This window comes from Tachyglossus aculeatus, chromosome 20, assembly GCF_015852505.1.
Source record: "Tachyglossus aculeatus isolate mTacAcu1 chromosome 20, mTacAcu1.pri, whole genome shotgun sequence".
Classification (NCBI taxonomy): domain Eukaryota; kingdom Metazoa; phylum Chordata; class Mammalia; order Monotremata; family Tachyglossidae; genus Tachyglossus; species Tachyglossus aculeatus.
Window position 1 is genome coordinate 11,826,057 of NC_052085.1, and position 13,561 is coordinate 11,839,617.

At 42.1% G+C, this 13,561-nt stretch overlaps 1 protein-coding gene across 2 annotated transcripts in view; it reads left to right on the forward strand.

Annotated features, from left to right (window-relative positions):
- The window catches only part of MYO16 (myosin XVI), a 212,923-nt gene that overhangs the window by 29,059 nt on the left and 170,303 nt on the right, over positions 1-13,561 (forward strand). For both annotated transcript variants that reach the window (XM_038762138.1, XM_038762139.1), the window contains exons 5-7: positions 8,173-8,281; positions 12,557-12,681; positions 13,395-13,520. In XM_038762138.1, the coding sequence (XP_038618066.1) occupies positions 8,173-8,281; positions 12,557-12,681; positions 13,395-13,520 (360 nt within the window). The remainder of the gene's footprint in view (positions 1-8,172; positions 8,282-12,556; positions 12,682-13,394; positions 13,521-13,561) is intronic.

Below are 13,561 nucleotides of genomic sequence, written 5' to 3' on the forward strand. Positions count from 1 at the left end.
GCAGAATCTATTCCAGGAATGGTGTCAGAAGATAAAAGAATTAGTACTGGCGACTGAAACTTCAAATCCAACATTTCTCCATCTGCTCGTATCCGTGGGACATCCTCCCTCTGTCTCCCTCCCTCCCTTCACTGTCAGCATGGGTTTGCAAAAAAACAAGCATTTCCTTGACTGAACGCCCAAGATAACATGGCAAAAGCACATCATCTTTTCATGACTGTTCTAGGCAGTGAAATAGACATTAAAATTTAAGCCTGTGATTATAGACCTTGATTTTCCTGTATATCCTCATGGAGAGAATTATCTACTCAGTAAAGCAAACTACTAAGAATATCAGGTGACAAAAGAATGGAAGATTTATTGGACTGAGACGCAGTTGAGTCCATAGGAATCTAGCTTTTGAAATCCACCCTGCATTGACTCTGTGTTCAGATCTATGTGGGTGGGACTAATAATAATAATCATTGTGGTACTTGTTAAGCACTTACTATGTGCCAAACACTGTTCTAAGTGCTGGGGTAGATACAAGTTAATCAGGTTGGGCACAGTTCCTGTCCCACATGAGACTCACACTCTTAATCCCCATTTTGCAGATGAGGTAACTGAGGCTCAGAGAAGTCCAGTGCCTTGCTCAAGGTCACACAGCAGACATGTGGCAGAGCCAGGATTAGAACCCAGGTCCTTCTGATTCCCAGGCCTGTGGTCTATCCATTAAGCCACACTGCTTCTACAGCAGTTCTCAAAGCTAATCATCTTCAATGATTGTTCTTTACATTTAAAAGAGCAGTAGAAACAGCCTGGCCTAGAGAATAGAGCACAGTCCTGGGAGTGGACCTGTATTCTAATCCTGGCTCCCCCGTGAACTCTGCTGTGTGAGCCTGGGTAAGTCACTGAACTTCTCTGTGCCTCAGTTCCCTCATCTGTAAAACAGGGGTTACTACTGTAAGCACCATGTGGGACATGGACTTTGTCCAAACTGATTATCTTGTGTCTGCTGCAGCCTTGCACATTGTAAGCGCTTAACAAATGCCCAGCGCTTTGAACATTTGAACAGTGCTTTGTACATAGTAAGTGCTTCATAAATGCTATTATTATTATTATTATTACAATAAAATAAATAAAGAGCCTGCAGTTGGACTCCAAGATGTTGGCTGAGAGATACTGATTTCTCTGAAACTTGAAATTATCAATAATGTTTTGGAAGGGTTGAAAGCCAATTCCTCTGGAGTTTTGGCACTAAAATGCCAAAGCTGCTGACTGCTGACTTGGTTGTGCTATGCTTGACCCTGGAATTCACATGCAGCCAAAGAGAGACATCTCAGAAGACAGGGTGTGTAGTAATTCCTAAGGATGAAATTTTAAATAAGTATAACCATGGGCCATAATCAATCAATGGTATTTACTGTGCACTTACTGTGTGCAGAGCACTGTGTTATATTGGACTCTCCCAAATTATTATTATTATTATTGTGGTATTATCATCATCATCAATTGGGAGAGTACAGTATAATGGAGTTGGTGGCCACGTTCCCTGCCCAAAATGAGTTTACAGTTTTATAATTCCAGAAGACTAAGAAAAGTCTCCCAGATTCCCCATGACAGGGATAGAACAGTGTCAGATACTTCAAACTCAAACTGTGATATTTGTAAAACCTTTGCTAAGTCCCAAGCTCAGGGGTAGATATAAGATAGTCAAGTCAGACAGTGTCCCAGTACAACGTGGGGCTCAGAGTCTAACGGGGAGGAAGGGGAGGCATTGGTTTTACAGATATCAGAATGGAAGCATGGAAAAGTAAAATGACTCGCAGGCAAGTGGCAGAGCTAGAATTAGATCCCATGTCCGCTGCTTCCCAGGCCAGTGCTCTTATCAGCAGGCCATCCTGCTTCTGTTCAAATAAGTATTAGGCAGTAATATACACTACAAATCTTTTGGGTTAATCATCACAGGCATCGCACCGCACTAGGAAGCAACAGACCACACAGATTCTAGAGTTCAAATCTCCTCCCTGGTAGAAGACCCCTGGAGACCAGCCAAGCCTCAGACCTCTGGCTCATGCCATGGGGAGAAAATCCTTACTATCTCCTTCGAGATTTCTCTCTCACAGCTGTTGAATTCTCCTCCACAAACATGGTGTCATCCACGGCCTTGTTTCCATAGTCTAAAATTTGCTCTGATCCCTTCCGTGCTAATCAAAACAGAGATCGGCTCTGGCCATCATGAATTTCTATAAATTAAGGCCTCTCCCTGGTCTGACACAGGATAGGATTTTCATCAATTCTTTCACCGCAACATGAGCAGAATGGGATTTTTTCATCAGCAGCAATGGTATTTATTGAGTGCTTACTCTGTGCAGAGCACTGTACTAAGTGCTTGGGAGAGTGCAGCGTGGATTTGGTCCTTTTTCTACATACCATCTCTAGTTTCCTCTTTCTTTCCATGTTGTCAGAGTTGCAGGGGGAGCCTTGTCCATCCATCCTTAATTGGGGCCACAATATCCCAAAGGAAACCATCCCATTTTTTTCCCCAAGAATCCTTTGCTACTGTCGGAATCAGGACTATGGGCTGGGTGATCTATCATTGAGCTGAAGTAGTGAATGGACTTCTTATGTTCTTATTATCTTGGAAAACAGTAGCAAATAAGTGTGAGCAATTATTTGCTCATGGCAGAGGGGAGTCCAGACCAAAGAGGAGAGAGTTTTAACACTCTTATGCTGTTGAAGAGGAGAGAATTTGGAGAAGGGAGAACAAACTTATATCATAGTATAAGTTTGGAATGGATACGTGAATCAGGGCTGTGGCTTGTAGTTGAAGAGGACCTTTGTATTTACCCAGCACTTAGAATGGTGCTTGACACATAGTAAGTACTTAACAAATACCATCATTATTAGTAGTGCCCTGCACATAGTAAGCGCTTAATAAATGCCATCATTATTATTATTATTATTATTATTATTTCCCTAAGATTTTGAACCCATGCCTGATCTAATACAGTGCTTGACACATTGATTCAGCAATCAATCAGTGGTATCTATTGAGCACTTACTGTGTGCAGAGCACTGTACTAAGTGCTTGGGAGAGTGTAATACAGTGGAGTTGACATGTTCCCTGCCCGCAGCGATCTTACAGTCTAAAATAACATAGTAAGCACTTGAGAAATATCACAATTATTATTGTTAGGTGGTCTCAATTGGGAATTAGTGATGATTCAAAATCATTATATAATTAGTTATATATTTTAGTATATAATTAGTTGTGTATATACCATATACTATATAGTTATATATAATTAGTTATATATTTATAATAATTACATATTTAGTTATTTTCATGAAGTCATTATCCTTGGAATAACATTTTGCTCAAAAATGTAGAGTATTAACAGTAATTGTTGGGGCCCTCTTATAAGTAACATAAGGAAATTTAAGCTATCACAATTTGAGAGCATTATCTTAAAATCCTATTTACAGAAAAACTCAATTTTGAATGAAACTTTGGTTGTCTGGCTTCTTAGAGATTTTTTTTTCCGTAAGCAAAGTGATGTCTGTAACTAAGGAAACCATTATTAATACCATCAATTTTTTGTCTTTTTTTAAAAAAAAATTTTAGGCTTAAATCCTGTAAAATGCCGATTACATCGGAAGCTCTGAAATAGCTAATAGAAGGAATTGTCAATGGGTTAGGACTCATTTGAAAGAATCAAAATGATCCTCTTAAAGTCTAGCTAGGACATTCCCATTTGTGCAATTGTAAATGCACAGAGTAAATTATTACTCAGATCTTGAATGGTCCCTAATCTCTCAACTTCCAGGCTTGACCAAAGTGACCTTCTGTTTGTTACCGGGTCACCACATTGACTTTTAAATGGGAGAACTAATGCATTAAAGTTCCATAACGTGCTAGCATATAACAATTCCCTAGGTTATCTTTCCTTCCATATTCTTCAGAATAGACAGTTCGGAAAATGGAAGAGCTCATGACTGACATTTCCAGAAAAGTCATCCTGTGAGGGTCATTAGCTGCAGTCAGCGAACACTGAATCTTCAGTTGTGTGTTCTGAACCAAAATGTTGGTGGATGAGTACACACCAGCTTTGCTAAAGTTGAAAACACAAACTTTAAAATTTTAGTAACTATTTTCCATCACGGTAGTACTGGAAATAAACAGTAAAGAACACACAACTGAGGATTAGAAGGTTTGTGTTTTCACCTTTAATTAAGCTGGTGCGTATTCATCCACTGACATTTTGGTTTTGCTACTAATATCACCACAAAAGTCCGTGAATCATAAGAGACCAGGACCAATAAAAGTAGCTAGAGGCTGTCTTCACAGAAAAAGTGACTTCAATTAATATCTTATTATTTATGGTTGATTTTTAAAAATGGTATTTGTTACGCGCTTACTATGTGTCAGGCATTGTACTGAGAGCTGGGTTCGATACAAGCTAATCAGGTTGGACTCGATGTCCCACATGGGGCCCACAGTCTTAATCCCCATTTTACAGATGAGGGAACTGAAGCACAGAGAAGTGAAGTGACGTGCCCAAGGTCACCCAGCAGGCAAGTGGAGGAGTCAGGATTTGAACCCAGATCCTCTGACTCCTAGACCTGTGCTCTTTCCACTGGGCCATGCTGCTGCCAGGCCCTGGGCTAGACACTAGAGTAGATTCAAGAGTAGAGTAGATTCCCCCCCGATCCCTCCCGCCTTACCTCCTTCCCCTCCCCACAGCACCTATATATATGTATATATGTTTGTACATATTTATTACTCTATTTATTTTACATGTACATATTTATTCTATTTATTTTATTTAGTTTATATGTTTTGCTTTGTTGTCTGGTCCCCCTTCTAGACTGTGAGCCCGCTGTTGGGTAGGGACCGTCTCTATATGTTGCAAACTTGTACTTCCCAAGCGCTTAGTACAGTGCTCTGCACACAGTAAGCACTCAATAAATACGATTGAATGAATGAATGAATTCAAGTGAATCAGATTGGTCATAATCCCTGTCCTATAGCGGGTTTACAGTCTAAGAGGTTGAGAAAGCTGATATTCATTTCATCCCCATTTGTAACAATAACAATAATAATGGTATTTGTTAAATGCTTACAATGTGCCAGGCAGTGTTCCTAGAGCCGGGGTAGATACAAGGTAATTCAGTTGGACACAGTCCCTGTCCCACATGGAACTCACCGTCTTAATCCCCATTTTACAGATGAGGTAACGGAAGCCCAGAGAAGTGAAGTGACTTGCCTTAGGTCACACAGCAGACCAGTGGCAGAGCTGGGATTAGAACCCAGGTCTTTCTGGCGCCCAGGTCTATGCTGTATCCACTAAGATATGCTGCATGCACAGTGAGGTTCAGTAGTTTGCCCAAGGACACACAGCTGGCCAGACCTGGGATTAGTGCCCAGGTCTACTGGCCCCCAGTACTATCCTCCTGCTCTGAGGCTTCACTGCACCCTGTCTGCCCAGATTAAACAGCTTCTTTTTCATGCGATTATTTTGAGTTTCCACTCATTTTAGAGCTATGCCAATCCTTTGCCTTGCAAGAAGCAGAGAAAGTTATTCCCGTTGTGATAGTTTTCCATATTTCACTCAGGATTGGAGCATTCCCTTTGTGTCCCCTTTCTGTAATTTATTTTAGTGTCTGTCTTCCATGCGAAATTATAAGCTCCTAGAGAGCAGGGGTCGTATCTATTGTACTTTTCCAAGTGTTTAGTACGGTGCTTTGCACACAGTGGACTGTACACCTCTAGAGGGTGGAGATCATGTCTACTAACTCTCTTCTACTCTCCTGAGTGCAGTGGTCTGCCCAGAGGAGGCCCTCAAATATTGCTGATTGATCAATCAATCAATCAATCAATCATAATTACTGAGCACTTTCAGCATGCAGAGCACTAAACTAAGCACCTGGGAAAGTACGGTGTTAACAGATTTGGCAGACACATTCCCTGCTCACAACAAGCTTACAGTCTAGAGGGGGAGACAGACATTAAAATACATAAATTCGATCGATCATTCATACAACAAAGTGGTGCAAAAAACAAAATCTCGACCTGTTCACATTCACTCTCTGGAAATGAAGTTTGAAATGATTTAACTAGTAAATAGCGGAGTCGCTATGGGTTGGAAACGACTCTGCGGCATAAGACAAGACAACACACACACCCTCTAGACTGTTAGTTCACTGTGGGCAGGGAGTGTGTCTGTTTATTGCTCTTTTTACTCTCCCAAGTGCTTAAAAGTGCTTACTCTCCCCTCGCCCCCCTCTCCATCCCCCTCATCTTACCTCCTTCCCTTCCCCACAGCACCTGTATATATGTATATATGTTTGTACATATTTATTACTCTATTTATTTTACTTGTACATATCTATTCTATTTATTTTATTTTGTTAGTATGTTTGGTTTTGTTCTCTGTCTCCCCCTTTTAGACTGTGAGCCCACTGTTGGGTAGGGACTGTCTCTATATGTTGCCAACTTGTACTTCCCAAGCACTTAGTACAGTGCTCTGCACACAGTAGCCACTTAATAAATACGATTGATTGATTAAAAGAATGCTCTGCACATGGTAAGTGCTCAATAAATACCACTGACTGCCTGACTGCACACAATGAGTTTACAGTCTAGAGGGGGAGACAGACATTTATATAAATAACTGATTGATAATACAGGATTTAAAGATATGTACAGAAGTGCCGTGGGGTGAGAGTGGAGTGAAAATCAAATGCCCAAAGGTCACAGATCTGAGGGCTGTGCAGCTGTGCTGCGGCAGCCTGGATTATTCCGAGAGCTGTTGGAGGTGGTTCAAACTGGCTTTGGCCAGTCTAGAAACTAAATCTCGAACAGGCCCAGTTGGAAAGCTCTCAGGGAGGAGCCAGCTGTGCCATAACTGTCTCGCATATGGGCTTGGCTTTATGCTAGATTCTGCTAAAGCTTGGCCTTGGGGGAGAGCAATATAAGCCTGACAAGGTAGTAATAGAAAAAGAGGATGTGCTTTTGTTCAACACAAAGGTTCAGTGTAGGGGCAAGGATTATCAATCAAGCGTGTTTATTGAGTGCTGACTGTGTGCAGAGCGCTGCTAAGCGCTTGGGAGAGGACAGTTTAACAGAGTTGGTAGCCACGTTTCTTACCCACAATGACCTTACAGTCTAGATTATATTTAGGAATCCTCCTAGGCACGTAACACACTCCTCCTTGCCCCCAGAAGTCATGCATATACCCTTATTCTAGGTTGCTGCCCCTATCTGTAATTTATGAGAGCAGGAAACATATCTAGCAACTCTGTTGCCTTTTAGACTGTGAGCCCACTGTTGCGTAGGGACTGTCTCTATATGTTGCCAACTTGTACTTCCCAAGCGCTTAGTACAGTGCTCTGCACACAGTAAGCGCTCAATAAATACGATTGATTGATTGATTCTGCTCTCCCGAACACTTAGTGCAGTGCTCAGCACATAGTAGTAAACTCGTTGCGGGCAGGTAACATGTCTACCAACTCTGTTGTAGTGCACTCTCCCAGGTGCTTAGCATGGTGTACTTTACGCAGCAAGCACTCAATAAATGCACTTGATTAATGGATTGATAATCCTTGCCCTGACACTGAACCTTTGTATTGTGTTTGTATTACACTCTCCCAAGTGCTTAGTACAGTGCTTTGCACACCAGAAGCACTCAGTGAATACCGTTGATGAATACAGTAAGCACTCAATAAATACCATTAATCATTCAATCAATTGGTTGATTTTATTGTCTGTTTCTTTTGCAAGGCTGTAAGCTCCTTGAGGGCAGCCATCATGTCTGCTAACTCTTTTGTACTCTCCCAAACACTTAGTACAGTACTCTTGATTGATTGATTGGTAAAATATGCTCCTCATCTAAACCTGATTATATCCCCCACTCACTACACCCCTTAAAACCTCTGTAACCACTAAGGAGCAATCATAATCATATTTCTTGAGCACATACTGTGTGCAGAGCACTGTACTAAGCATTAAGGAGAGTACAATGTAACGGATACATTCCCCACCCACAGCGAGCTTTTAGTCTAGAGGATTGTATCTCACTGAATTTATTGCCCTTCCCGGGCCCCAGAGGATTACCTCATACATTTGCTGTATTGGATGGCTTTTGAAAATGGCATATGACTTTTTCCTTTTTTCATTCTCAAATCCAGTCTGGAGCCAACGTCCTACTGCAGGACATTAACGGAAATATCCCATTAGATTATGCCATGGAGGGGACGGAATCCAGCTATATCCTCTTAGCCTACCTGGATGACAACGGTAAGTCTTTGGGAACATTCCGGGCCTACATTCATTTCCCTCCTGCGGATCAATCAGGCAATGGTTTTTATTGACTGTTGACTATGCGCAGAGCACTGTACTGAGCACTTGGGAGAGGACAATGCAAGAGTTAGCAGACACGTTCCCTGCCCACAACGAGTTTATGACACCCAGCTTTTATTTGTGGTCCAGAATGCAACTCACCGTATTTCTGGCTGCAGGTTTTGGACTTGTTTGGGGTGTTCCAGCTTTGGCCTCAGCATTAATTCTTGTTCTCGTCACAGTGACTGTACATTTGAGGGCTAATTTTCAGTTGTTCATCCTTTCCTTTGAGAAAGGGAGTCAGTGGATCTTTAAATTGTGATTGATTGATGGGCTAACGGACTGTTTCAGCCAGGTCCCTTGGGCAGGTTCTCGGTCTTGCAGATCTAGAACTGAAGCTCATCCGCATTCTCCCCAGCTTTGCCCCGTCAGACTCTTTTTTCCGGGACCAAGCGACCTCAGTGGCTCTTGTGGAATTCAGGGAAGCAGGGCGGCCTAAAATCTCAGCCCTGGGAGTTGGAGAAATTGGATTCTAATCCCGGGCCGGCCCCTTGCCTGCTGCATGACCTCGGACAAATCGCTTTCCTCCTCTGTGCCTTAGTTTGCTCAGCTGTAAAATGGGGATTCGGTACGTGTCCTCCCTCCCTGTGAGCCTCACTATGGGGTAGGAACTGTGTCTGACGTTATTATCTTGTACCTACCGTACCACATCATTATAATTATTATTGCATGATGTTCTTGGCTAAGGATGTGTTCTCACTACAGCTCATCGGTCCTCATGCCTGATCTCAAAGACAATTTGATAAGGCCGCAGCAACCCCTGGGAGAACAATAGGCAGATATTTAACAGGTCTTTTAGAGCAGTAATTGGCGGTCTGGGTTTGTGTTTGTAACTCCTCCCCGATGGGAAAGAATAAGACGTTTAGTAAGAGAATTCCATGTTGAACTAATGCGAGGAACACCTCCATTTCCTGGGCACCCTGCAGCCTTGTTAAAAACCATCCCCGTTGACTTTACAAAGGATCCAAAGGCAATCTGAATTTATCTACCCTTACGCCCCAGAATTGGAAGACTCAGAAAAAGGAAGGCGGCTCGGAGGAAATCAGGAGATGTGTCAATTACTTCCCGAGTCGTGATCGATTCTGAACCTTCCAATTTAGCAGGCACCAAAAGTGATCTTCACTGGAAGGGAAACAATATAGACAATTCTGAATGGAATCAGGATTTTGGGAGACGGGAGTCATTAGAATCCAAGAGTCCCTAAGGTTATATCAAATCTCCTACAACTGGAAGGAAAAGAAATGTTTTCCGGTGTGCTAACCAAAGTCCTTTGTAGGAGAGTTTTAGATTTTTAGGCATTCTTTTACTCCTTATCCTTCTATCCAATACCCAATTCACCTGGCTGGAACAGCCTCAGGTAGTAATAATAAAAGTTGTAGTATTTAAGCACTTCTTATCTGCCAAGCACTGCACTATGCACTGGGGTAGATACAAGACAGTCAGGTCCCACATGGGGCTCACCATCTCAGTAAGAGGGAGACCAAGTATTGAATCCCCATTTTGCAGATGAGAAAGTCAAGTCACAGAGAAATTAAGTGACTTGTCTAAGGTCACACAGCAGGGAAGTGGCAGAGTCAGGATTACTATCCAGGCCTGTGGTCTTTCCACCAGGCCACATGGTTTCTCAGATGTGTTATTAGGCACATGTCTCCTTCCTCTTCCCAGTCACCCGAAGTGACTGGGATCTTGATTTTTTTGGGGGCGGGGGCAGAGCCAGGGGTTGGCGGGAGAGTAACAATAATAATAATAATAATAATGTATTTGTTAAGAGCTTACTATGTGCAAAGCACTGTTCTAAGCGCTGGGGGGATACAAGGTGATGAGGTTGTCCCACGGGGGGCTCACAGTCTTAATCCCCATTTTTCCAGATGACGTAATTGAGGCACAGAGAAGTGAAGTGACTTGCCCAAAGTCGCAGCTGACAAGTGGCGGAGCCGGGATTTGAACCCATGACCTCTGACTCCAAAGCCTGGGTTCTTTCCACTGAGCCACGCTGCTTCCTTTTCTCTAGGCCATGCTAATAGGAATGAAATGGTATGTCCCCAGGCAAAAATTTTCACTTTTAGGAAGCCTATCAAAATCTGGTGGCTGGCAATATTTCCATGAAATAGGTTTTGTCATTTAGAATTTTGCTCTACAAATTTCACGTTTTTTCCCCAACCCTCCTCTTCCGACCTTGTAAAAAAACAGTGCCAATAATGATCCTTGAAAAGCATTTGCTAACGTTGCTGTTTCCTTGGCTGAAGCTTTATGTTTGAATAGATGCACTCCTTATTTACCAGGACTTTATTTAGAATGGTCTCTTTGTCGCTGGTAATCTTAAATCATCAGTTCCTTGTAAAATCATGGCAAATTCCTGCTGGAGAATTGGCTCAGCTCCACATTGGCTCTAAGGCCTGATGGAGGGCTATGAGGGCAAGGAGAAGGCATGGGGTGATACATATGTTATACCGGGCGTGTAGCCTAACATGATATGGGGCACCATTTTCCAGAAGAAGCAGCGTGGCTTAGTGGATAGAGCACAGGCCTGAGAATCAGAAGGATCTGGGTGCTAATCCTGATTCCCCACACTCCTGATATGTGACCTTGAGCAAATCACACTTCTGTGTGCTTCAGTTACCGTGTCTGTAAAATGGTGATAAGAGTGTGAGCCCCATGTGGGACAGGGACTGTGTCCAACCTGATTAACTGATATCTACGCCAGTGCTTAAACAGTGCTTTGGCACATAATAAGCGCTTAACAAGTACCATCATAGTTATTATCATTAGTATTAGAAGACCGTGGATTTCCCATGATCCTGGAGTATTTCTCCTACATGCTACCGAGCCTCAGATTTTTCCTTTTAGGTCCCTGTGAACCCTGAAGGTTCACGCTGCTTCTCAAAGTAACAGGAGTTATTTTATGGGTACACATTTTTCTGAACCAATTTTATACCTGCTTTTATAAAGTGAGAAAGGCAGAAGGTACAGTAGCATTGTAACGATATGAATGTTGCATATGTCACAAAGGTCTAATGTTTCCTAATTTCTAGCCTCAAGAAGCAGCCCCATTCTGCTAATTGAGAAGCCGAGAGACTCTTTACATTTACTTTTTTAGAGATCAAAAAGACAGCTTGAGAAAGACAGAATGAGAGAAAGAGAAAGAAAGAAAAAGGAAAAAAAACCTAAACACCAGAAAACAAGAACCAGCTTGCTTTGCTTTATACTGGGGAGAAAGTGCTACTTTGAGCAGAGGACAAGAATTTCATTTTTGAACATTGCTCCTACTAAAAAATATAATGCAGTCAATTTATTCACTGTCTCTCCAGTCCATAACTAAAATAATAATTTAGGTTTTTACAAGTAAGCCATATTTTAGACCAGCCTAGCCTTCTAACTAAAATTATATTTTCTCTCTCCTCTATTTTCTGCTTTGTCCGAGCATATTATTATGTGTTTCTGCAAATAATTCCATAGTCTGCTTTAGCTTTTCTCTTCAAATGTTTAAAACAAAATTTCTCCAGTGATCTTGAAGGTTGTTTACTCTGTGCTACCCAGTACCTTCATGCGTTAACCTCAATTTTAAATTTTGTACAGCATGGTAAGTGAAAGTTCTTGGAGTCCTTCAGAGATAATGGTTAACTTTCTTTTGCAATGGAAGAAAAACAGAAAGGGTTGAGCTGTAGTGGAGTGGAGTAGAGAAAATGGAAAATCTGTCGGAGCTAAAACTGTGCAGCCAAACTGTAGGATGGACAACTGTGTTTTACCAACGTGAGAACCTATTTCCACTTCACAGACGCTAAGCTTAGAATCCAATTAAGAACTCAATTTGATTTCTGTTAGGAGCATCTGTTCTTTGAAATACTCCTTGGTTATGGTGCTTTGTATACGTAGAGAATCACTCAAGTCCCTCCTTCTTGGAAGTGGAAGTACTTTTGGCTGGAACTCATGTGGCAGATCAGCTCCTGCTGTCGAATTGGCTGGGCAGGGAAAGGATCTACCAACTCTAGTATATTGTACTCTCCCAAGCGCTTAGTACACTGCTCTGCACCTAGTAAGCGCTCCACAAATACGATCAATTGATTGATCGATAGTCCGTGATCACTGCAGAAGTGATTCACTAGGGTTCAGAGTCCGAGGGCTGAGCCGATGGTTTTTACTGCTGATTAAAACTAGTCTTGTGGTTTCTTACAGGAGTGGACTTAACTGCACTGCGTCAGATGAAGCTCCAGAGATCAATAACCATGTTAACAGATGTCAGGCAGCTCTTAACATCTGGAGGAAGTGTGAATGAGAAAAACAATGAGGGCGTTACCCTTGTAAGTTTGGGACGCTTATGTTAAATCGATAGAGTCCATTTGTAGAATGAAAATGGGTCAACACTCTAAAAACGCGGCTTACCGTATTCGGCTGGGTACTGTGTCCCACAGCCAAACCTGAGAGATGGCCACTTTTGTCTAGATGGGCCATTGTTATTTTGAGGCATGTGATTTGCCGAGTTCAGAAATGACTTTAGAACTACATTTCTTCTTACTTTTATCATCCCAAACTATCAGTGATATAAGCAAGAAAGGTGGAAAATTGGGGGGAAGAATTCTTTGATCATTTTGTTCCCAGAGTCCAGAGTTGGGAATTCTGAAAAGCCATTTCCTTTCATTCATTCAATCAGTCATATATATTGAGCACTTACCATGTGCAGAGCACTGTACTGAGCACTTGGAAGAGTACAAAATACCAATAAACGGACACATTCCCTGCCCACAAAATGCTTACAGTCTAGAAGGGGTAATAGAAACGGGCTCCAACCTAATTAATCTGTATCTACCCCAGTGCTTAGTACAGTGTCTGATGCATAGTAAGCACCTAACCAATACCATAAAAAATAAATATGATTGATTGATTGACCAACTGAAGTAACAGACCTAAGAACAACCGTTAGAAATGTGTGCAGGAAATCTTTGTGTCCTGCTAAATGTTTATTCTTTGCATTAACTTAAAATATGTCCCTTAATGAGGGTGTCTCTTAACACAGTTACACATGGCCTGTGCAAGTGGATACAAGGAAGTAGCCACTTTGATTCTGGAGAACGGAGCAGATCTCAATGCGATGGACAGTCAGTACTGGACCCCACTCCACGTGGCTTCTAAATACGGCCAGGTAAGCGACTTTTCTACTCTGACACATTGTTTGCAAATCCA